The sequence below is a fragment of the Rhynchophorus ferrugineus genome, unplaced genomic scaffold, assembly GCF_030347505.1.
Source record: "Rhynchophorus ferrugineus isolate W39M unplaced genomic scaffold, kcgeb_rfMv2 rfM3, whole genome shotgun sequence".
In the NCBI taxonomy this organism is placed as follows: Eukaryota; Metazoa; Arthropoda; class Insecta; order Coleoptera; family Curculionidae; genus Rhynchophorus; species Rhynchophorus ferrugineus.
The window spans coordinates 18,981,743-19,007,717 of NW_027472582.1; the positions used below are offsets into that span (position 1 = coordinate 18,981,743).

General features: G+C 31.3%; 1 protein-coding gene across 3 annotated transcripts; it reads right to left on the reverse strand.

The window, feature by feature from the left end:
• Positions 1 to 44: 44 nt before the first annotated feature.
• On the reverse strand, positions 45 to 25,907 carry tweek (transmembrane protein KIAA1109 homolog tweek). 3 transcript variants are annotated; one of them, XM_076400418.1, is made up of 80 exons: positions 25,772 to 25,907; positions 25,348 to 25,665; positions 25,082 to 25,292; positions 24,673 to 24,765; positions 24,321 to 24,619; positions 24,118 to 24,261; positions 23,772 to 23,908; positions 23,558 to 23,713; positions 23,217 to 23,457; positions 22,985 to 23,141; positions 22,749 to 22,857; positions 22,498 to 22,690; positions 22,306 to 22,444; positions 22,104 to 22,233; positions 21,842 to 22,048; positions 21,594 to 21,788; positions 21,256 to 21,538; positions 20,904 to 21,199; positions 20,719 to 20,846; positions 20,350 to 20,658; positions 20,020 to 20,289; positions 19,575 to 19,956; positions 19,367 to 19,524; positions 19,179 to 19,316; positions 18,872 to 19,103; positions 18,655 to 18,811; positions 18,440 to 18,595; positions 17,751 to 17,962; positions 17,556 to 17,693; positions 17,359 to 17,502; positions 17,139 to 17,303; positions 16,887 to 17,078; positions 16,656 to 16,833; positions 16,316 to 16,556; positions 16,080 to 16,260; positions 15,773 to 15,934; positions 15,599 to 15,721; positions 14,360 to 14,480; positions 12,675 to 12,803; positions 12,234 to 12,362; positions 11,786 to 11,977; positions 11,522 to 11,734; positions 11,302 to 11,457; positions 11,030 to 11,249; positions 10,475 to 10,631; positions 10,274 to 10,421; positions 9,997 to 10,189; positions 9,561 to 9,948; positions 9,148 to 9,507; positions 8,948 to 9,097; positions 8,594 to 8,839; positions 8,318 to 8,495; positions 8,051 to 8,259; positions 7,355 to 7,916; positions 7,179 to 7,295; positions 6,277 to 6,463; positions 6,130 to 6,216; positions 5,939 to 6,076; positions 5,732 to 5,875; positions 5,534 to 5,671; positions 5,277 to 5,483; positions 4,659 to 4,869; positions 4,382 to 4,608; positions 4,046 to 4,275; positions 3,780 to 3,990; positions 3,574 to 3,729; positions 3,359 to 3,498; positions 3,097 to 3,298; positions 2,955 to 3,040; positions 2,747 to 2,903; positions 2,534 to 2,691; positions 2,278 to 2,470; positions 2,026 to 2,219; positions 1,815 to 1,973; positions 1,612 to 1,758; positions 1,367 to 1,549; positions 1,115 to 1,309; positions 918 to 1,048; positions 672 to 861; positions 45 to 610 (listed from the first exon to the last, which is right to left on the reverse strand). In XM_076400418.1, the coding sequence occupies exons 2-80, from the start codon at positions 25,631 to 25,633 to the stop codon at positions 423 to 425; spliced, it is 15,069 nt and encodes a 5,022-aa protein (XP_076256533.1). In that variant the 5' UTR covers positions 25,634 to 25,665; positions 25,772 to 25,907; the 3' UTR covers positions 45 to 422. The 3 variants fall into 3 exon arrangements, with proteins under 3 accessions (XP_076256533.1, XP_076256534.1, XP_076256535.1); XM_076400419.1 differs by lacking the exon at positions 12,234 to 12,362; XM_076400420.1 differs by lacking the exons at positions 12,234 to 12,362; positions 14,360 to 14,480 and adding an exon at positions 15,339 to 15,387.
• Positions 25,908 to 25,975: the final 68 nt, after the last annotated feature.

The following is a 25,975-nucleotide window of genomic DNA, read 5'->3' on the forward strand; positions in this document are numbered from 1 at the left end:
GCGTTTTTTATTATTCCCTGTATGAACATACACAAAACAATTAATCATTTTTAAATACATTTATTAATTCAACTACATTATTTTGCATTTTTCTAGTATCTATATATTTCCTTAACTAATTCGTTCTGCAATTCATTTAATAGTTTGTTAAAATTATTAACAAAAATTCCTTTTAAATTAAATAAATTGTCAAAAATATTTACAACCTGCATTAAAAATATACAACAAAATAATCACCATACACTAAATATCTATAAACAATTAAAAAAAACTGAATATACAATAACCAATTCTCACTATTTGATTGCGTTCCCAACACATTGAATTCTGGTGTACATACGATAAGATGATTTTGAAGAATTATTTAACACTACAGCTACTATTACACCTTTAACTACGTGATACGGCTAAATCCGCTAAATTTATTTTTTATTTTCGATCGCCTTTTTTTCGTCTTTGTGAGATTGATCGCCTTTAACTACTTGAATCATTCTTAGCATCAAGACGGCCAATATCGCGTCAAGAGGATCCATAAAGCCTCTCTGCATCCATTTGGGAATTGTTGTACGAGCATGAGAAAAACCCAATTTTTGCAATATATAATCAATACCTATAATTATTATATCATTGTTCATAAATATATGGTAATGTAAAACATGCAAATATCTTACCATATGGTTCAATATATTTTCCAGCAACACTGAGTAATCGAACAGTCGGTTCCAAATGCCATGTTTTACAATTATAGTTTCGCCAATCATTAGCAAATATATCTCCGTCTATAGAACCCTTCTTAGGTGTTTCACTGAGGGGTGTTTTCAGTTTTTCTTGATCATTTGAGCGTTTATCAAAACCACCAAGCTGAAAAACCATATTAAATCAATATTCCATAAATTTAAAAATATTTTCTTTCTTACCACTCGTTCTTTTTCTTTCAAATATGATGTAATAAGATCGTGTAAGAAGAAAAACGCTTCCGCATCTACAGTAACGAATATGTGATCTTCAAATTCTGTTATGAAACTGCATTCAACTATTGGTTTATCATCTAAAACAATTTTGTTTAATGTAGGATATTATATAACTGGTAGAATGATAACAAAAGGCTACCTACCAGTTAAATCTGGTAATTTGGCACACTGTAAATGTTCTGTTTTTAAATGAATCTGCATGCCTGGCAATGCAAAGATGACCTCTCGAGTATGATTAGGGTCAGCAAGTTTAGGTGTAGAACTATTGCTCCTACTGGCACGTTCTATTGAATTAAATCCCTCTTTTTCCCTTTCTAAGGATGGGAACTTATCTACCTCTGCAAATTATTACATACAATATTGTAGAACTACTTTTATATACGTTTAATACTTGCCATCAATTTGACTGTTAGCAAAAGCATAGTGAAACCATTCTTGCAATGTTTTAAACTGTGGTGGAAATATAAGAGCACGTGTGACTTTGCACACTTGAGCCATTGATAAATGCCTCAAAGAATGTAAACCAAGGCTGCATAGTAGAGTTTGAACAACATGAACATCTTGAGCTGGTGCATCTTCTAAAGTATATTAACGTTAATTATTACTTGTAAGCAATGATATTTTTATAAACAAAAACAACCTGTTGTTGATGGTATTTCTTGACTTTCTGTATTGAAATTAATAGAAGGTTCTCTTAAACTAAATAATGCCCATGATTTACTCTTAAAATTAATACCGTGGAAACATGCCAAAGAAACATTGTTTCCGTGAAGTTCCATCGAGCCTCCTAAAAGAACCTTATTATTATGACTATCAGTAAATGAATATTGAATTTTAAACAACCTAAAACAGTACCAGAGTTTGGTAATGGGACATGCATTGTACTCAGCTGTAATCCAGCAACTTGACATAAAACCTTCTGCCAGTGACGATGATGTCTAGCATCAGGCAGAGGAGCTAATGGTACTTGGGATTGTGATAATGGAAATTGGGCTTCACGGTCTAAAATATTATAATTAAATTTTATGCATTCCGCAATAATGAAAATAGTTACTCTTTTGTGGTGTCACTCTAGGAGGTCTAGTGCCAGAAAAGCTACTGAAAGCTCTTTTACTACTATTAAACTGTTGTGAAAAGAACTCTTCTAATTTGTTAAACATTTTTAACAGGTCAGCCGTCGTTGATTTCGATATCATCATTTGAAGTTGATCCCAACTTAATACGCCATGAACAAAAATACTTGCTGGTCTATAAATTCCAGCTGTAGTAAAGAAATTTTTAAAAATTACTGTTATGAATAACTTACCTTCTAGTGGGCATAAACGATTCCCTTCCAATAGGTTTGTTTAACTTCCATTCGTCACGCAGATTCACATTTAAATCGCTAACGCGACACATTAAAACAGAAGTCGCCATATAATCAAGCCGTAATTCTAATGCTCTTAATCTCAATCCAACTGTATGATATGGCTCTACATCAGGTTCTTCCCTTATATGAACTAAAATTTTTTAAGTGACGTAAAAATGTTAAAGGTATGTTATTTCCAAATCATAAAACTAACCAAAGGTATCAATATTGGCGATTTCAATGTTTCCACCAACAATACCCCCTTTAGCGTCCAAGCTTGAGCCTTCTAAGCCAAATGCGATATATAAGTTTTTGTGACCAGTTGAGCCAATACTTAAACGACCATCGCTTCGAAATTCTCGCGTCATCCAACTATACAAAGATATATTTAGTATAAAATAACGAAATTTAATAATATCCAGCTTACGAAACATTTCCCATGACATTTCCCATATTCATGTGAACATTTAACTTTTTAAAATTTACTGCAAACAAGACAAGCGTCTCCCAGGCAGTCATGTTTTTGTAATCAGAGGGAGTTGGTGTTTCATCCAGTATAGTTGAATCATTACTAAAAGCTTTCCCTACAATCGATATTTTTTTAAAAATAACAAACAAACGCACGGAAGTCGTACCTATTTCGCGCATTTTGTTTTGTTTTTGTAAAATATGATCATCATGGCGATTTCTATTGCCACCCAGTAACGGTGTGGTGGAACTTCTGAAAGTATTAAGCCAATAACAGTTAAGTATATCAATAGCATTTTTCTACATTACCTATCACTATTTCTTGAGGTTCCAGGTGACGTTTTATGCGACATAACATCTTCCTCTTCACTATAAGTAGTGGACATACTTAAATCGCCCAGAAACATTCTACGAACGATTGAACGCCTGTACCAAGCTTTAGGGAATGCTAAAATTTCCGTTAATCGTCTCATATCATATTTAAAGGACGCTGAACCAATGTCTATTATAGCTGAAAGTCACAGGTTCCCATTTAAAAATAATATAACTTGAATTATGAGGTAATGCTTACTGGAAAATCGTATAACTGCTCTACTTTGATCTGATCCTTTTAAACCTTTGTTGACTTCTTGTTTAAAATTCAACATTCTTGATCTTGATAAATGGAATTTAACAAATTCTACATTAATGGATAAAGAATCTTTCCGTTCGCTGCGATTTAAATATAAATTAATATTGAGCTATTTAACACTTACAGTAGTACAGATACTTTTATTAAGCTATTACCTATCAGATAATGGAGACCACTGAGCTTCTTTCAATGCTGATTTCTTTCCACCATATGGATGGAAAATATAAACTGAGAAATCTGATAAGCAACCAGTTACACTTAATCCTCCAACAGCTGTTGCTGCAGTATTTGGAGTGCCATCTCCAAATTCACTAGAATAAATATAATTAATAATATACTGATATATTTTGTAATATAGTACCTTGAAAAGAAATCATCCTCTGCTCTTTTAGAGCTAAACACAATATCTAATGATGGTAATTGTAGTAAACACTCTACTCTTGAAACTGGAAGACAACTAAATCTAAATGTGCTAGGCTGCATATGGAAATAAACAATCACATCAACAGGGAAACTAGCATAAACATAATTTCCATAATTTATATCTTGATCAGATGAAAGAAATGATGTATCTGCAAATGTAACAATAACTTATGGTGATCAAATGAATTATAGTGCCATTATTACTAGCTGTGTTCAAGGTTTTAGCTGGTATAGGTTCTAATGTTTGTTCTAAGAACTCCAAAATATGTGGGCTAATAATGGTTTCTTCAGGAACACTTTGTAATGTCATCCAAACGAAAAGCGATGCCTTTTTAATCCCTTGTTTCTTTACATTAGTAAAAGTATTATTTGTATAAACCCGGAATGTGTCTTCTGACGGAGGTGTGTAATTTCCAAATTGCAAATTATCCAAACTGAAAATAAATAGGTTTATTAATATCTTAAAAATACAATTGTTATCGATATATGATCTGACTGTAGTTTAAAAAATATTCATAATTCGCAATATGAATGAAGTACCTAGATGTAGGGGAGTGTCCGTAATTTGGATTCGTTATTCCATGCATTGATGACGAACTTCGTAAATCTGTATTTAAACTATGTGGTTTTAGCTCGGCTTGACTTTCTTGTCGTTTAAAAGCGCGTTCAATTCTTGATTGCTCCGAATCACTATAAGGCATTTTTGAAGTTGATGAAAATGCTTTATCAAAATCAAATTGTTGTTCCTGGTGTTCTTCAAAAATAACCTAAAAAGCAGTATTAGTACATTCACATATACTTACCATAATTTGATTACCTTTGATTGATATTGTAATTTTACATCTAATCCAGGTATATGAAATATTGTTAAATCCACTAAGGTATTATGTGGAGTTGTTCGCAGCTTGGATGCACTGCTTTGTGATGTAAGTTTTTCCTTATTTTTTCTGATAGCATCTGGACTAGAGGAACTAGAATATTCTAATAAACCAGCTGCTGACGATGATCTATCTTTTCTCATACGACTCCTGTAATCATATAATCCGAATAACCGTTTGTTAAGTTTTGTATAAGCGGATATTAACAGACTAACTAATAGGTGCTTGCATATAGTCTGATCATTTTTTCACCACAAGGCACGAGCCAAGCCCTGCTGCATCGCAATGGATAATCAGAAGGCACTGTTTGATGAGTAGCCAGCATACTCACATATCCTTCACAACTCTTCATTTTGAGTATTCCAGATTAGCACCTGTATACACTAATAACTTAATATTAAATGGAAAATCATAGAGAATTGTCAAAACCATCGAATTTAACAGTTGTTTACATTTTGCATTTTCATTACTAGATACCATTGTTCAAATTACATGCAAGCACTTAAATGATAAACAAATAGTGGTAAACAGGAGTAAACACATTAAATTACACTTACAGTTTGATTTCATCTTCACGTAATTGATCTTTAGTGTGTAACACACATTTTCCACTATTGATAAATACTTTTACATCTAATTCTAGGTCAACGTTAGGTTCTTGGCATTTTTGAAGTGTGGTAGTTTGTGACAAATTTGTGTTAGTAGATTGCACAGGACTAGATGTTAGAGCTTGATCAATTTCAAAATTATCCATTAAAAGAGAACTAGAAATAAAATGTTATAGCCAATTGGTGTAGTCTTATATATCTCTTACCCTTCTACTGACTCATATGAAGCAGGTAGCTTTTTCCTTAAAGCCACTTTTTCACCCTCAATATCCAACTGGTCAACCCAATCTAACTGAGTTTCAGGGAGACTTATTTCTGAACTTGCGCTTGGTAAGGATTTTTGCCTATTCATATGCAGTTAAAATCATTACATGGAGGTCAAATCTAATAATGCAAAATGTTACCTATTCATTGTTTGAGTATCGCTAAAAGTGACTCTAGGTCCTTGATCCGTGGTTTTCACACGTAATGATGCTGATCTTGATGGGCCTGAACGCGGAGAACTATCGAAACTTCCGGTGTTTGTGTCAAGCTTTATACTTCCAGGACTAAAAAAGTATGAAACCAATCAAAATATATGAATTATTTCAATTATGTCTAATATTACTAACCTTCCCTGGTCCTCTGGCATTGGACTTGGAACTACAAATGATTTAGATCTAAATGTACTATTTTTAGATCCTAAACCGAATTTTCCTTTTATAGATGAAGCTCTCATACTCTGCCGTCTTAATTTCTGAATCATATCTCTATAACATATTTTTTTATGTAAAATAATAATTACCATAAATATTAAGAGTACCTTCGAAAATCTTTATACGCCATAGTTTCTAGTTCGTGATATCGTTTCATTTCTAATTCGATGGTGCCATGAGATGCTCCTAGCGATCTATAAAATGTTTACAAGATATAAATTAACCGCTCTAGCAATATAAGTAAAATTAATTACCTCAGATCGTTGATAATTTTAGCTTGTTCGTTCATTTCTTTTTCGATCAATTTCGATCTGCTTTTGTTATCTAAGGATGGGTCAAATATAAAAGATGGTAAAATACTTTCTTGTGACGTTCTTGTTCCATCGGTAGGATCATTTTCATCTGAATCATAATCAAATGGTATGCCGGTATCTTCTGCTCCTAAAAGTAAATGTTACTAGTGTACTATTTTGAATAAGAGTTTTTTTCTTCGAAGTTTGCAAATTGTAAAAAATTGGTCATATATGTGTATGGTTCGAAGTGAAAAGAAGTGAGAATACGGCAGGTGGGGTAGGAGTTCTTAATTTCAATATTTCCCTCGTCGTCAAGTATGAATTTAGCTCCTTTATAACAGGAGGTTGATACTTTTTATATTACATTTTTAAAGTAGTCATATTCATAGTATCTTTTTTTTTGTTATTCATAGGGATTGCCCGAAACATACTGAAACTGTGAAATATCAGATATTTAAAAAAAACATTTTTAATTATTTTAAATTATTAATTTGATTTATTTAAAACATTACGTAACATCTTGCGCTTAGAATGACACTGAGGACAGTAAGCAAGCACGCCCTTAGTTAAAATAATACGATCAAAATATATATTTGATATATATTTATATATTAGAGAAACAGAGGATGTTTCTCTTCAGAATCATTCAAACATTCTTTCCACTAGTCGGTTATTTACAGTCTAGTTAAATTATTCATTCACCTAGCTATACTGGATCCCCTAAGGTTCTGTCATCTTCATTCGGTCTAATTTCACTAATTCTAAATATCGAATCCACAATATAGTAAGCCTGAATCGATAATATATACATTTTAATTGAGAATAACTTTTTGATGCAAAATTAAATCTAGTATAATTCTTACCTGTTAGCATAGTGAGAGTGTGTCCTAAAGCTGACAATTGTTTACCAACATTGGTGTCTAAATGGATATCCACACCTTCCATTTGCCACTGCACATTTAACAACCATTTAGCATTTTCTGAAATAATCCAGAAAATATTTGTTATTTTATAATATGACAATTTAGTAAAACTATACCATTTGGACCTTTTGTTGCCACAGTACGACTGCATACTTCATATGTACCATCACTAACAACGCATAAGTTCATAATAGAAGAGTCTGTCATATCAGGTTTCCAATCGTCTAAAGAATTTTCGAAATCTTCAGCAAAACGAAGGCACAAATTTGAAAATTTGCCTTTGCTTACGAGTGAACCAGAGCTACACGCTGATATACTTGTATTTTCCAAAGTTACCACTACAGCTCCTCGACTTTCTTCATATGCAGAACGACCATTCCACGTTATTGGAAGTGGATTTAACGGTAAGCAAATGCCCATATCCTCAACAGTGAGTTGTAAAAATAAAGTCCCTAAATGCGGAGCACTAAGTTGACTGGTTAACTGGCCAAACTGGAATTTTTCTTCTTTAACCTCTCTATTAAGATTAGCTCTTTTTTCATTCCAATAATCATATGCATTTTTATAGTTCAACCAAACTAATATTGCTTTGTCAACCGCTGCAGGTTGAATATAAATTAAAGGCCTTTTTAGAGTTATCAGGACCACTTCCTTATCTTCGCCTTCAACAATTTCATCCTGTAAATTACATATTAATTACTATAATTCATTATATTATGTTTTTATTAATTAGATAAAGAAAGAAAACCAACATAAAATTTTATACTTTTTTGAAAACAAACTAATATAAATTGAATATTTAGTACAATTACCTGGAAAGCATTTCGCAAACCAATTCTGGTATTAAAAAATGCCACATGCTGATATTCAATATCCGCTTCTTCAAACAAAGCATTTCTTATTATCTGCCCTAAAGATAAATTTAATTCCACTTGAGCTTTACCAAAAAGCCGAGGAGTACTACTAGGATTTGATCCAGATACATTTTGAACTCTGTTTGATAGCTCCAAAACTACAGATCCTATAATTTTAACGATTTTAAAAGATCGTAGTACATATTGTTTAACAGTTATTCTTACCAGTTTCTAATCTAACAGCAGAACTTCCTGCGGTCGTTGCAGTTAATTGTATACGTTGTATTTTAATGACTAAAGAAAACAACAATCTGTTTAATGTTGATGGCTCTTCTGAATCATCTAACCATATTGGTACAGGTCTTTCCCCACCATATACTTTTTGAATTACTTCATTTACTTCCTGTAAAAAAGATATTTTATTTTCCTAGTGCTAGTTTTTAATGAAATTATAATTATTGCAAACAATTTTTTATCAAACTCTAATCATATTCTAGGTACCTTCATGAACACTTTTTGAACGAACACTAAATGGTTTAGCAAATCGGTCGTTAAACTGTGTTCGAAAACTCCTATGTCCGCGTTAGCATTTAAATATCCCCCTTGTTTAAAAACAACTCCTTCAGGATTACGTAAGCCATTGGCAGCTGTTTCGGGGATGTATTCGGCCATTACGTGAACTGCTGGAAGGGATATGCTAGCTTCTGAAGGTAGATTTGGTTCAGTTTTTTCAGTCTGTGTATATCCCTATGATAAATGTTTGATATGGTTAAACAGCAACCAATAAAAATCATATATAGATAGAAAATATTTTATAATACAATATATTATGGAGCTATGTTATATATTACTTACTTGTGGGAGTTTTGTAGTAAAACTTAATGTATGATGCGGTAAATCTATGGTAAACTTAGCCTTGCTACCTGTAAAACCTGTGCTGTTAACTTGATCCATTTTATATTGGGCTTGTAAAGATGGCAATAACGCTGCTGTTATACTTAAACTCTAAAAACAAACAATGTATATAAGATTAAGAGAGAAAAATATATATTTACCTGTAAAATTACTGAAAACTGCATAACTAATGGCTGTAATAACCCTTTTTCACCAACTGTTCCTTTTGAATGGGACGATTGACCTGTAAGTGGTGTATCTTTCAAAGGATGATTAGGAGAATTCTGTTGATCATCTTCATTCTGAACACCTCTAGATACACGGGATGAAGTTCTTTGCACTCTCAATTCTTGAAGTGTTGAACTTAATTGTTTGCTACCTCTAGTTACCATGCCATGCAAGGCAACTGGGTGTTGGGGAATATCAATGTTTACTGCGCCGATAGTAAGTAAGCCAGAATTTTTATCCTTTTGTCGCTTTGTAACGGATGAATACAAAGCTTGAGATTTTCCAATAGTAACCTAAAATTGTACTAATGAGAAAACTACTTATCAAAAATAAAAACATATTTTACTTTAACAACAGTTTGTAGATTAGGTGCAACTCCCTCCAATAGAACGATCATAGTTCGTCCAACTTGCCCAGTTAATGAACATTCTAACATTTGAGGTATTGACTTTTTCCTAACAGTCAAACTACTATGTAAACTAGTTATTTCAGCTTCTAATTTTAAACCAGACAAAGTAGCCAATAATCTAGTTCTATGAATTCTGGCAACACCAAAAACAATCAGTTTAGTATGTTCATTAACACTGTGTAAATGTGTTTCCTTATGGAAGTGTGTTGGTGGTGGTGTACTTTCAGCCTTTTCAATATCTTCTGTAGATTTCATTTCTGTAAGAATATCATATTTACGGTTTCCTTTGTAATGTTCGGATATATCATTAATTCCTACTGAAAATCTAAAAAATATATTTAAATAAGAGTTATTTTTTCTTCAAATATTTTACCTGTGCTTTATAGTTTTTGTATCAGGCATATTGGCGTACAATTCTAATAAATAGTAGATAGTTTTCCAACATCGTCCTATGCTCTTATCTGATGACACAGTAATTCTTTCCAAAGCTGACCCAGTTGGTGTACTAACAGAATTTGGCGTTCCACCTCCTTCGCTAAGATTGATATAACCCTTGACGTTTTTTCCTTCAAAAATATAATAGATGATTATAGTAATAGGATTTAAAGCTTTTTAGTAGTAAATGTATTAATTTCTATATATAATAATACCTGTTGATCTTAATTTTTGAGCAAAACTTTGAGGCCTTGATCTTAAACTAGGACTTGGCGATATTACTACTGGTTTACTTTGAGAACTGTACGATCCGGGATCAGATATTTTCAATGTTAACTGTTTTGATAGTGCTACTGGTACATCCTACACAGTAAAACATCGCAAAATAACATAATATGTATATATGGATTATTTACCTGTAGAAAATCTGATGTTGAGCTATGATGTTTTTGTTCATTATGATCACTAGCACTTGTTTTTGGCCTTCGAATCTCAACAGTAGGTTGTTGTTCTCTTAACTCGTTTTGAGTATCTTTTACATTTTGATACATATTACTTATTTGATGCAATAACCTAAATTAAAGTATCCCATTATGTATAAGTATAGGAACTATATAAAATTTATTAAGTAGGTGAGTCTGGCATAGATAACTCCAGAACCTTCTAACAACATCTGTCAACACTTTAGGACAATTTGACGTTTGCTTTAAATGTTATTAAAGGCTAAATATTTTGACACCTGGTTCAAATGAAAGAGCGATTGCCAATTGAGTGTGAAATTGAAGCTTGATGATTTTGAAATTAAAAAGAAATTATACTCCAAGAAAGGTATACATTTTTAGATACTGTATCTCTCTTGAAGCAGAATATCTTGATATAATTATGCTATCAATTGAATTTTGTCGTTTTGTTAGTTACACCCAGGAATTATTGAGTGAAATATGTTTCCTATAAATATTATAAATTATTACCTTAGTAATGGCATATTCACTCTTTGATGGATATATCTAACTCCAATAGTAAAATTAATTGCAGTAGATGTATGGTTTTTTAATTGTCCTCTGGAAATGTACAAAACATTTTTAGTTTTCATTAAATCATTTACAGCCATATCTGTCATTCGATCAATTTCTAATTCCACTAACACCTTTTCACACACAAATGCAGGGGACTCATCATTTGCATTTATTTCTACAAAGTATAAATTTAGCGTTTTTATATATACAATTAAGATAACACGAACCTATTAATAAGCCTCGTTTGCCTTTACTTTTTCCTTTTTTCTTTTCGATTTTTCCATGCTCAGACACCACAATATCTATTCTGAGAGTTTCCATGTTGCCCACCAAACACAAGTTTGATCCAAGCGCATCAAGCGTTGTAACTTCATTGCCAACTCCTATTATTTTTTATTCAATACAAAATCAAATATGATCCAGAAAATACTCTACAATATATTTTACCTGATTCTGTCATAGTTGTAAAACGTAACTGTTGCGGCATAACTCCTAAACTTGACAAGAGAGGCTGAAATATTTGATTGGCATCTAAGAGTCTAACGGATTCCTGGATCGGTTGTAACGGAATTTCCTGTTCTATAATATTTTCGCGCGGCAAAGTTCCATGCTCTCCAGATGATTCTGTATGTAAAGTATCTACTTTACTTTCCAGACAACCTAAAGCATGTTTTAATAATAATTAAATTATAACTATTGGTTGAAGGTCACCTTCTAAATTTTTAATGTCAGTTTCCGCGTCTTGTTTGGCCATCCAACTGTACAAATCTTCACTTGAGTGTGCATGTCCTAGAGCCCTATGAGTAGGACTAGATGGTAAATCGGGGCTTGATTGACTATAAGCGTCACTTGGATCCGATCCTAGATTCACAACAGTACGATCTTCGCGAAGCGTCCCATAACCTAATGCATTACATAATTAATATTAAAGTGAATGTTAGTTTTCAGTTAGTTGGAGGAAGAGATGAGGATAGTCTGAAAAAATCGTCATGGCAAAGTACTGCATCAGCAGTCTTACATGCTCAGAAGATTTCAAACTATATACATATTTTAGTGGTTATAAAATTATAAAGGAATACATTAGCACACAGCATTTTGTACGGCAAAACAAATTACGTAAATTATATTACATCACAGATAGAACCGAAACGTTACTTACAAATACTATCGTCAATAACGCGTTTAGCAAAAGGGTTAGCGTTGGTTAAAAGTGGCAACACCACACTGGCTCTACTGCTAGTAGGAGGATGGACAGGTACGACACTTTTTTTGCGTTTTCTGACTGGAACTAAAACGGTCGCCACGAATAAGCATGGAAATAAAGGCTAAGCTTTACAGGCATTTGTTCCGATATTAGTACTTAAATCAATAAATATCGAGACTATATTACGTATTTAAAATATTAATTATTTACGGCATTACGTAATATTAATTACGATGATATTAAAATGGCTGAATACAGATAAAATTATTTTTCAACTTATTGAAATTTGAGAGGGCCTAAAAAAGTAAGATATTATAACAAATCTAAAAGTATGTCTCAACATTTATCAATTTGAGCGGCGCTGTTTATCCGCATGGTTAAATATACCCGACTTACCAGGAGGACTTGGTGAAGCCAATACGCTTTCCACACCGCCGGAAACAACAGCTACTTGAGTTTCGGAAAACCCGGCCGTCCTTGGCGACGGCTGGACAGAGGTTAAATCTTTAGATGGCATGCATGGAACTAAAAAAAGTTGGCCCATTTTACTTTGTAGTCGGTAAAGATCAATGATTTTAAACGTTATAATTTGAAAACGAAGCTTCTACAGTACACTGAAAATATAAAATTATTATTGTGGCCTACCATGATGTGCACAAGATAAAAAAATGAAAAAGCTGAGCGTGGAATGTAAAGCGATAGACTACTAGATTTGTTACATTAGCATTAGTTTGGATATGCAGGGACTTTTAGAAACGGAAATTCATGAAATAAAGGCAAAATCTTGTTTCTAAATTGTCTAGGAAATTACTGAATGGATAAAAATACCTAAATAATCTAATATCGTACTGTAGAATAATGCAATAAGATAAAATATTTTGCATCTTTGCTTCCTATAATTGCATAAAAGTATTTCCCACATTTTTATTTCTACACTTTTTATAGCAAATATATTTCTAATGATAAAAAAAAATAAAACTACGAGATTCGAAAAATAAAATAATAATTATAAGTATAATTTAATAAAAATGAAATTAGCTACTAAATGATTATAGTAATTTTCTATTTCTAGTGCAATGTCTATTTAAATATTCATGTTCTCTGAAATAATTGAACTTAAATTATAAAATTAAATTATTGTATAGGAATTAGAAATCTGTTTCTTTATTTTACGTTCATGGTTTTGTTGCATCATTGTCAGAAATACCGCGTTTGACATCGACACATTAGAGTTAAATCTGGGCTGTATGAAATACTTTGGAGTAATGTTTAATTTAAATATTGAAAAAAGGTGACAGATTTGCAAATTCCCTTGTAACTGTTGAGAAGCCATTGAAAGCAATTTTGAAATAGTAACTATTTGGTGTAGGTTTTATTTGATTACCGCTTTTATTAGAATTAAACAGCGTTATGGTAAATGGAGCGCGCTATATAATCATGCTAAATGATTTGTATGATTGCTATTAAATAATTTAGATTTGTACTCAATTTGGATCCAACAGTATGAAGTAATATACGAAACAAGTAATCATTTACACGGTTCCTTTGAATACGTTCATTGATCAGCGTTATCCAACATCTTACTTTTATAGGTATATATTAAGAGTCGGTATTACTCCAAATATTCACAAATAATAGAGCAATAACTTGTTATAAGAATAGATTACCACCAAGATAGCGGCGGAGTCCATTTAACTGAAATATTTACAATAAATAACGTGAAATTATACTCTCTCGTGTAAAATAATCTTTTAATAATAATAACAGGAATAATTTTACTAACATTATTAAAATGAAATCAACAGATATCACACTCATAAATTTGCTTTCTTTCACATTGCTAAATTGTATAAACTACATGATTTATATTTCTCGTAATTATATTAATTTCATATGAAGAAATATGGTACAAATGATCTTTGAAACGTAGCACCGATCTGTGAATATTATTTTTTTCCTTCAAAAAGATTCAATAATTCACATGTTTATTAATTCCGTAATGGTGAAGAATTAAACATTTTTAGCGACACTCATTCTATTGAAATCCAAACTGCCTCTTAAGCGACTAACCCTTAACCTACCCAAATTTCTATGCGGTGCATTCGGTCTTAAAATGATGCCTGCGTGTAGTAGCTTCGCGTGCTCATCAGTAATGTCGGTTTCTTCGTTGCCCGAGGCCTCACCGTCCGTGAAACAGGATTCCTGGTGAAAATGTTTAGGTGGTAGTGACAATGGTATGACAACACGTAAATGCTTTAAAATGTCAACCTTTAAACCTCATGTTAGATGATATATGTAGTTTAAAAATTGATCATTGATCGCAACGTTTAACGGAATGTTAAGGCCAATGCTAATTATATTATTAAACATTTCATATTACATTACAAGAAAAATAATGTATACTAAATTCAATTAATTAGCATACAAGTTTAATTAATCAAAACTACTACATGAAAAATCTATTATGAATTAGGTGTGTGAAAAAATATTTTCGAAATAATTATAATTCAACAAAGTAATCACAATTGGAAAGTACAACTTTTAACGAATCTCTAATGATACACGTGATCGTGCTTAATGAAAGGAATTAACGCACAATAAATTTTAGATATTTTAGTCACTTAGTTATTTTTATAGTCTCCAATATTTAGGTAGAGGAATCCTGCCAATAAACCTATTAATTGTCGGGAGGGTATTTATAAAGGGCCATACAAATGAGACTTCAAAGGGATCGCAAAGAGGCAAGCCGAGAAAACCAGGTGGGATTTAAATTCATTTTTGATGTATTACTTTTATTATAATAGATTTTCATATTGTAATTAATCATATTAACTTCTTTATGGCTTTAAAGCAATATGTCGTTTAAAATTTCATTAAACGTCGCTGATAGAAACATATCAATAGACAGTTTAAGAACCGAAAATATATATATTTATACAACATTATTAATAATCCCATTCTAGTTAGTTAGTGCACAAGTGATTATCTACAAATTTCTAACACATTTATATATATTAGACACGAAGTGGATATAGATTGAAAAATATTTTGATATCTTACTGTCCACATTATCGTCATTTTTAGTGTCACAATCGGGGTTAGATAATACCTAAATAAAAAATTAATTAAAATAAAATAGGGTAATGATCTTTTCTTTTGAAATAAAATAGACCAAGACTAACACTTCAATCCATGTCCGTTAAAAAACACATGCATTTTATGATATAATTTTTATTTGTATCATTTAAGTAAGATATGTTTGTATACAGTTATCTGCCATTATATTAAAATGATGAAATTCAAATTAGAAAAAAGCTTACCTCTTGAATATCAGGCACGGCAATTGTAACATTGACAGGTTTTAACCTAGACTTTAAAGTATTCTGGGGCATTAATGGTGTGTATAGTGTATTTTTCCATTGACGACTTAATACTATAACGCCCTAAAAATATTTTATTAAACTACTAGAGATAGTGAAAGTTAACGTTAGTACCTGTCGCAGAATAAATAACGGCGGAATTTCAGATTCTCTCAGATTTGATTCTATATACGATGAATCACATTGAATAAAATATTTCCTTAGTATTTGACAAAGTTGTAAACTGGGATCTTCGTGCAACGTATGACTAAGAGGCGTCAATTTTCCATATCGACTCTATAAAATACAGGTATTATTTATATTTTGTTGTAATTTATCATATTTTCATTATTAAATTGTATAAACTTAATATACGAATTTGTATCGACTTAAAAATCGGAATAATCATGTAAAAGGTGTTCGTACAATTGAAGCATTTTACCTTTGGAACACTATGTATATGTTGCCCTTCTAAAGCATCGGCCATGAGAGAAGCTACAGCTGCTGTTGATCTTTTGTACATTGTTCTGACCATATGAACCACACGAATGGCTAAACGATTGCTTGGATTCATCCAAGCATTAATTGCTGGAGACGCTGTACTCAACAAATTCCAATCCAATCTAAATTAATTATTATTAAATAATAAACCAATTAAATGTATATTACAACTAATACCTAGTGTAATCGATTTTTCTAGTTATGGGGGCTCTAGGCGGAGCGGCAAAATTAAACCAAACTATTTTAAGTTCTATTACGCCTGATGACACATTTCCATTATCTTTCGTATTTGAATCCTTTTCTAGTTCACCAGCGTGACTACCTTCTTCGGCGTTTTTCTTCTCTGGTTTTGGGGTATGAGTTTCTTTTGTTGTCGGTTTTGTTTCTGTATTCGCTCTTGGAGTATTTCCGGTTGATTCTAAATTATATAATGTTATACTTAACAAACTAGTTTCACATAATTGTACACAGCATAAACAGAATTATTATTTATTATTTATACTATAGAATAACATACCTAAATTCTCATTAGATTTAATGGACTCATTTGTTTGGGTATCTATTGAACCATTTATTGGTGTATCAGAATCAAATTTTGATTTTTTAACTATTTTTATAGATATCCCTTCTAATCCACCTTCGAACATAATAAAACCTAATTTATCTTCATTACTCAACTCATCTAATTGTGAAATCTAAAAAATCAGAAATATTTATGCAAATACAAATCATATACATGTAATTTTACATTATTTTCCTTTGGTATTGGCTGTAAGTAATATTCTAATCCTCGATACATAGGTTTTATTTTAGTGGGAATAAAGGATACTTTGGACTTATAAGGTGGAATAGCGGTGATAACAGCATCGTTTAATATGGAACTTTCATTCCGCAATCGTCGTAGTTGAGCGTGAGCTTTACCAATATTAAGACATACAACCTACAAAAGTTCCTCTTAAAATACCTTATATAAATACAAAATTTACCAAAATAACTTTACCAATTGCGATTGTTGGTTTTCACAACTTTCAATAAAAACAGGTTCGCCCTGTATAACGTCAGGGTTTGTGTTTGACTGCAAGCGTAAAAATTTTGCTAAATTTGCTCCTTTGTTTTTAGTTCTTACCACCGATGGTCGTAAAAATTTTTCTAAGACTTCTTTTGCCTAAAATTATCGTTTTTAAAATGTAATTTTAAGCGGTATTTATATGGAAAATCACTTGATGGTCAAAATGAAATTTAAGTGCTATATTATCAAAGCATACAGAAAATAATGACACGCAGGTTAAATCTTTAATATTGTCCAATGCAGAAAAGGAAATAATTTCTTCTACGATTGATATTTGTAAGAGAGTTACATTCACCTGTAACATAAAATATAATAAAACAAACTCTAAAAAATAATATATAAACAAACTTTTGGTAAAAATATTGCAGCTTGTATTTGTGTCTTGATAGTTTCTTCATATGTAGTTGTATTATTGTCGTTCTCTGACGGCGGTTGGCAAAGTTTTGCTACATTTTCCGTGGTTTTTAAAATATTTGCTGACTTTACCTAGATAACAACAAATTAGAATTTCCATTATCTAGAAACCATATAAATTAGTATTACTTGGCCAATGCATGAGAAATGTAAATGATTAATAACAGTTAGCGGATGTAAATTAGCAACTGTTGGTGTTAGGGAATCAACAAATCGTTGCAAAGTTTCCAATAATAATGGGCTAATCATAACATCCAAATCGCCTTTTAGTTTAACTATTACAATAGTTCTACAACCAGCATCAGTTTGGCTACTCAAAAGTTCTTCTTCTTGAAACGAGCCTAAAAAAACACAATACAAAGAATAAAAAATTTGCTTTTAACAGTAATTTAATGGTTATTATAAAATAAGTTCGCGGAAATTAAACGAAATTGAAAATAAGTTTATAGTTGCGACTTTATTTTTTCAACGATCAAAAATACATAACTTAATCTCACCACTATATTTTTACTATATTATCTTGTAAAAATTGGTTTTCACGGCAGATTTTTTTAATATGAGAAAACCAGCGAGAAAACAGAAGGATGTTGAAATAAATTGTACTTTAACTTGATTTTAGAGATAACTTGATTAGAGCTTTTATTTATCCTGATCTTGATGGAGAATATTTTTTTCTTATCTAAACGAAATTTTTTTTTGACGAAATTTTGCATTCATTTATCATTTTTGATGAACTGATGGTGTCATTCACACTTATTAAAGAAACTAGGATTTACTAAATGTATAGTTTATTTCCTTTCAATATCGCTCCATAATACCTGAATCATTTTCAACATCTTCGTTATCCCATATATAAACATATGGCGATGTAGGGGTTTTATTTTGATTTCCTACAACAGAATCCGATCGAGACACCATTTTTAGAGATGTTATACCATCATTTAATAGTTCCATGTTTGGCACAAATCTTCCACCTAATAAATTATTCTCGTTATTCAATTCGATTAATATGTTATTGTTTCCTCTAATTTACCAACATACTCTAGTTTTCCTTCTGAATTTTTTTCAAATAACGGGGCAGAAAATTGATCTTCTTTTGTTTTGTTTTGCCAGTTTTGGCATTTGAGTTGACTTAAATGAGTTACATAACTGGACATCAGCATAGGCGAATCAATTATTAGGCGATTTACCTATGATTATACAAGATGAAACAATTACATTTTCTAGCAATATATCAGTATATAAAGTACCTGCATATGAAGATCAACTAAAGTAAAATCTTCTTGACTTCCTACAGCAGAAACATAACTAGTATTGCTAACACTGTCAGAGCTGTCATTAAATGTATCATTCATTACACCACCAGCTTGGACCTCAAACGGTTGATCCGTGTTTGACGTAATTTTCGGACTAACTGAGCGATTTGTAGGTTGCCTGTATGGCGTTACCAAACCTTGTACAGTACGGTGATTTTCAAAAGATCTTTAACATGAGAATAATTTTTTAAAAGAATTTCTAATGCATTCGGTTTTGAAACACGTTTTTAACACAACAAACCTATGTTCTGGTGTATGAATCTCATGATCGCTTCTATGCATGGAAAGTTTTAATTTTCCCGCTTCGGGTGCTGATCCAGGTGCTGGAATTGGTCGGTTCTTATCGGTCACTATATTTAGTTCACTAGAGAACTTTTTCCTGGAAAACACCATTTTAATATAAACATATAATTTCCTTGTGGGTTTTACCTTTGAGGAGGAACACTACTACTTTCTTGTTTAGTAAAAGCATCCCCGGAGCTTAAAATTGAATTTCGTAAACTCGAGCTTCGAGAGTTTAAATCCTCATCTGCCGAAAAAAATGCCTCGGAATGATTTTCACTAGACATAGATGTGGTTCTTTGTACCTGTAATAATAAAATTAAGCACCTCCAACTATTTTTAGTGAAATGATTACCTCCTTTAACAATTGTTCTTCACATACTTCTCCACCTAATGAATACTGGCTATCACTGCCGTTAAAACTTTTAGACATAATGTTAATATCGCCAGTCGCTCCTTTTAACATTTCACTTTTATTAAAAATATCAGGTTTGGTATATGTAATATCACTTTTTACTGATGATACCATGTCGCCTTTTAATTCAGAGTTAGTAAAGTAATCCACAGCCAATTTTGAATCGGATGCACTGTTTTTTGGAAGCAAATCAGATGAATCAATGACATTCAGTTTGGTTTTATCTGAATGTAATTTGGAATCGCTGTCAAGCTTGCTTGGTAGATTTGTAGCACTGTTATCAATAAGTCTGGAGTAAGGAACTTCTTTAATTAGAGTGCCCCTGAAAATAAGTTTATAAATGCAACATGATATATCTTAAATATTTTGGTATTTTTGAACATACTTCATGGAAGTTGATGAAAATCTCCTGTTACTTTTCCTCTCTGTTGATCCTACAGGGCTAACAAACTGCAAATTTTCTTTTTCAGCAGATCGATCAGCCTCTTGTGAAGTTATCTTTGGACTATTATTAATTATTTTTTTGGCTTTTGTATAATAAAAAGTGTCTTGCAATGTTATATCACTTATGATATAAGGTGGAGTTCTGAAAATCAATGAGTTATCATGTAAAATGCTTTGCCCATATCCTGGATCTTTTCCAGGCTCGTTTATTCTGAAAGATATTAAATATTAAAATTAGTTGGTATTATTGTATATAAAAATCGTAAAATACCGAAAAGCTGCGATATTTATACCCTCGTCAAGATCTTTTCTGCTAGGTTTAAAAAAACGTGGTCCGTTTTTATTAGAACCAAAAAACATACACCCGCCGGTGCATCCGCAATTGCCTGTAGTTTTATTGAGTTCTGGCCATAAAAACCAAAGCTTTTTCGATTTTTCATCATGTAGTCTTAGAAATTTTTGTTGAGTTTGGTAAAGGTGCTGTTCTTTCACATCACTTGATATGGCAGATTCAATTATTAAAGGTCCAAAATTAATTGCACCCACTTCTAACCATAAATCTTGCGATTCTATACTTGACCTAAAATAATAATCATTTAAGTCTAGTCATTTAAAAATATAATAATATCTTAATACTTACTTATTCGGATTATATTTATGAGGATGCCATACTAATTGTCTCAAAGATAAACCATAGACAATACAAGATAAACCAGAACTGACCTGTTTTCCATGCAGATTACAACTAGCAAGTCTTAGAGGAGATAACTATAAATCAACAATGTTAATGGTTTAATTATAAAATAGATTTAATATTGTTCTTACCCAAAGTTGTAAGGCAGCTCCACTTTCAACCAGCCAAAAATCAATAGCATCTATTGAAACTCTGATTAATTTATATTTAAGGGTATGTTCTGAATAAATTGCACTGGTAGTTGAGCTGTTTCCAGTATTACCATCTTGCGATGTTGTTGCTGCCCTCATAGATCCTCTAATACTTTTATCATCTGTTTCTTTCTTTTTAGTTTTTAAGTCATTTTTGTTGGCATTTGTATTGACTATTGTATTTCTGGACATCAGGCTTGTACCACTGTTTTTTGGTTGTAATAAGTGCTGAATAGCTAAAAAAATAGTATTCGCATTTGAATTGTTTATGACTCGCCACTTCTTATCACACCTTGTTGAACATGTTGAACATGGACGTTTTGAATAGTAGGTGTATCTTTCTTAGTGGCAATTGGCTGGTTTAACAGTACATCATCTTTAGGCGAATTTAGTTCATTTTCGTCATCCATAATTAGCAACATTAATGTTTCTAAGCTTGCCACAAGTGTATACAATTGGGGCGCACTCAATTTTCCGGCAAGTTTTCCTAACTGTATTTCAACCAGCCAACCATATTCAATAGTATCTTGATCTAAAGCTTGTCCTACATCTGAGAACATAGCATGTCCCCTGATCTATAAATGTGTCATTTTAATATAATCGAAACTTTATTTGAAATGTTTTACTTACTTGTAATGATGATAATGTTAGCTTTCCTTGATTTAAATGCTTATCCTTGGTAAGTCTTACCAAATTATCTGATACTAAAAGTACTGCTGGACTTAGAAGTAGCTGTAACTCTGTTTGATCATATCTTTTTTTCATTTCAAAACCAAACCTTTCTACCAAGATAACAGGGCATGGGGGATCTTTCTCTGTGCAGCTCTAATAAAGATGATAGGAAATATTTTTTAGTCATAAAATAATGTAGAACATACCTTCAATAAATGAGCTTGAATGTCATGCATAATAATAGAAACATCAACTTCTAAAGGTCTATAATAACGATGGTCAAAGTCTTCTTTCAGTTCCAAAGGAATGTTATTACTACTGTCTTCTGATTTCATATCTGAACTATTTGTATTCTCATTCGGTTGCGCTTGTTGCATGTCGGTAAAAACTTGATCTTCACCAAATATGTTCTCCTGAAAATATGCATAAAACCAAATAAATTAAATACTAGACAGTATTTCTTAATACCTTGAATATCATAAAATTTTTCAATGCAGTTCCATATAATAATAGTACGGATGGTCCTATTTCCAATTCTACAGTGACTGTGTCGGCTTTTAGTGTTGTAGGGTCAAATTTCTGACCACGTTCAAGTGACCTAATTAAACACATATATTAAGATAAGTACATTAACACAGCAACATTCAGCAACTTAGTTGTATAGACGTACCTTTTTCGTTTTTTTCTTTGATGGGGAAATCTTATAGGAGAAAGTAAAATTTCCTCCTTTACTGGGGTAGAAATATCAGCTTGCGGTTGTGGTCCAAGAGGTGGACAAGGATGATAAACATAGATAATATTTATTGCGCCTGAAAACCGCTATTATGCAATCATATCTATATTGTCTATAGAATGTTTATACCTATTGGTATCCACCAAAAATCAATCCAACCAGCAGAATTTTGACAAACATTTCTCCATTTTGGAATTATTTCAGTCTTTTTGGTAGTCGATCCATCTTTCGATAGCACTTTGGCATGTTTTTCAAGTGATGATATTATATTTCTGCTTGTGTGAAATTCAGGAATAAAAAGACTTAAATCAATACTCTCACCCTGTTAAGAAATAAGCACTTTAAAGAAACATGCTTGTAAAAAAAAGTTCATATAATACCTGTATTGCTAAATTAATGGGGACAGTGTCTGGTAAAAATTCATCAAATGGCAAGTCAAAAGACATATGTAGAAAATGAGCACACAAAGCAAGTTGTGTATTTTCCAACCTTAAAGACAATTATGCATATATTATAAGGTACATGAGAGGATACACAATGGAAATAGCAGAAAAGACAGAATGATATATGAATATTTTTAAAAAGTTATTAAATTTGAAATGTTCTTATCAATTACCTATTTCTCTGACCAGCACTGCTACAATCTATCCAATTATATTGATTGATCATTGTCATTAATTCACAATGTTTTAATGTTAATCCAAATCTCCATGTGTATGGAACAAAATGCATTAGATCTGGTCGTACTTTTGACGCCCAATCGTTAATAAGATCTGAAATATTTAAATTTACTTTAATGAATAACCATCGGATTAAACTTTCATAATTGGAGTAGATATTAAAAATACCTGTGAAAAACCATTTATGTGAAAATACTAAATTCACTGTAGCTTTGCAACCAGTAAGATTTACTTCCCAAAGTTGATGCTCATTCCATACTAGAGGATAATGACACAACACACTGAATTCTAACGTTTCACTTTCTACTAAATCCCGGAATTGTAAGCTAGTAGTTGCCTCTAAATGTAACAGTTGGCCATTAATTTTTGTTGTATATCCAGCGTCTTTAGTAACCCAAGGAATCGTAATCTAAAACGATTATTATTATGTATGTTTGCGACATATTACTATACAATTAAAATGTGAGTATATAAAATTTGGACCTAATGTTTTCATTAGTGAAATTTACCTCTAAATAACTTCCAGCGCCAACATTTATATGCACAGCATTAGTTTCTTTATCTTTAGTGAATAGTATGTCAATAGTGGCATCATTTTGCATAAGAAGTCTGACATCAAAAGATTGCATTTCCCTTTTGTCGCCTGGCTTTGGTATCTTTGTAACCTATTAAAAATAAAAAGTTATTTTTATCTTAATTTAATTAAGTTTAATTTTAATTTACCTCCATCGGTATATAATCTTGTGGATAAAAAAATTTGTATAGGTGCTCTCTTTGTCTATCTGCCCAAGGCCCATAACTAAAATTCGTTCCTTTTCCACATTTAATGTCAACTCCCCACTGTGGTGGGCTCGACTCCACTAAAAGAATAAATTAACTTTACACTGAGCGTTATCTAATTATTTGAAACATATATTATTTATGGAAATTATAGTTACAAATATTTTCTGACCTAAAAAATTTGGTCAGTTTTAAATATAAATAAATAACATTAATTGAAGAAGTTTTATATGTTCACATATTTTAATTCTTATTCTTTTTATATCATTTAGTACAAAGTTGTGCTTACCAATATCTCCATTTGCTAATGTAATTAAAACAGGTTCTTCTGGTACTAACCCTGGTTCATCCATATAAAAGTATAATTCTAAATCATTTGATGACATTAAAACAAATCCTTCACCCATATAACGTGGAGGTTCATCCAACATCCCTAATGATTAATTAGAATAAATATTGGATCAGAAAGTGCATATTTAAAATATTTATCACCTGTATATTTTAAACTTGGAGCTAACATCACTTTTACATTTTCAGCCTTACATTTGATAAAATGCATAAACCGATCCAATGTGCATACTGCTGGTTTAGTAGAATAAACAAAATGGCTTTCTTCAAAAGTAATGCTTAATGTGGTCGGTACCAATCTGTTGCCAAAAACTAACCGACTAGAAATTACATCACACTTAATCACAGGTATCAAATCTCTCCATGTTCTAGCCATAGCAGCTTCAGGTCTTTGTTTTTTTCTTTTTGGTTTTTTGACTTGGGAATGACTCTCAATTTCATTCCTATAACATATACATTTAAAAGAAGTGTACCAATAAAATTATTAAACATATACCGTTCTATTTCTTCATTTACTTGTTGATCTGTAGTTGGAAAAATATTGGGATTCAAACCAAATGTTTTAACTAGTTTTGAGTACATATAAGATCTAAAATTGATTCCATAATAAAATATGTATTAGTATTCCAAACAAAAGGTTTATAAGAGAAATATATTTTTAATATAATAAAACATGCTACAAAACTGCATTTGTACTTAAATTCTGATTAAAATTAGGTGTGTTAAGTATGTTCTATTTTCTAAAACAGTGCTTTTAGTATACTTAAATATTTACTTCAAGAATAACAAAATAATAATTAATATCATATTTTAACCATTTCTTAGTGTCAAAAATTAGAGAACCATAAAAGTATTATTACATTCAAAAAATGCATTATAAAATATTACTTCATGACATTACATACCTATTGTATACATGTAATTCAAATACATTTAACATAACAGACAATCTAGTATCTGAATGTGACAAGTCCTCACTCACATCCCTTGGAACGTATGCTCTCCACCAACGAAAAATTAGATAACCATCTTGAATTCTTAAAGTATAATCTGTTGTTATATAAATGAAGTCTCTAAACATTATTTTTCCAGATAATGCATTCATACTAAGAGATCCTATAATGATATTAATGTTAACTTATAAAATAAAAACAAGCCACTGTTAATATACCAATCTTGAAATATCCTTCACTTATAAATTTGTTAACAAGTTTTGTAATAATATAACCCAATATTCTTGAATTGTAGTATGTAATATAAATAACCCATAAAACTGCGAATATTAAGGAGAAAAGAAGCATCAGAAAATTCGAGTCCATTTTAAGATCTTCCAAAGGTATTGTCGAGTTCCATTTAGAGGCTTCTGTTTTTTCAAACAGGTATGACACAGTCGTATTCATTATTAATGACTCGTTATGGTACTGTACACGATTAACTGTTGTTACAACTTGAACCATTTATTATTAGTTGGCATATTTATTGACATTAGCTAAAATTATATTTAAAAACAAATTATATGAAAGTGCAAAAATTATGTTTGTACATAAAGATATGTAACATGCATGTTTTAAACTTGAATTAATTTAAAATATTACCAATCATTCCGTGAAAACCTATTGTGTTCATTATGTTACACTGATAAGATAATTAAGTTTGTTTCTTATTTAATTAACATTTTTCGATTAAATTCACCGCTGACCTTTAGCATCATTTTACTGTCAATCAAAACATATGTTTTTGACAGCGTCGATATGTTAGGTATTCTTTAATTACAGATATCTATAAAATTTACTTAGATT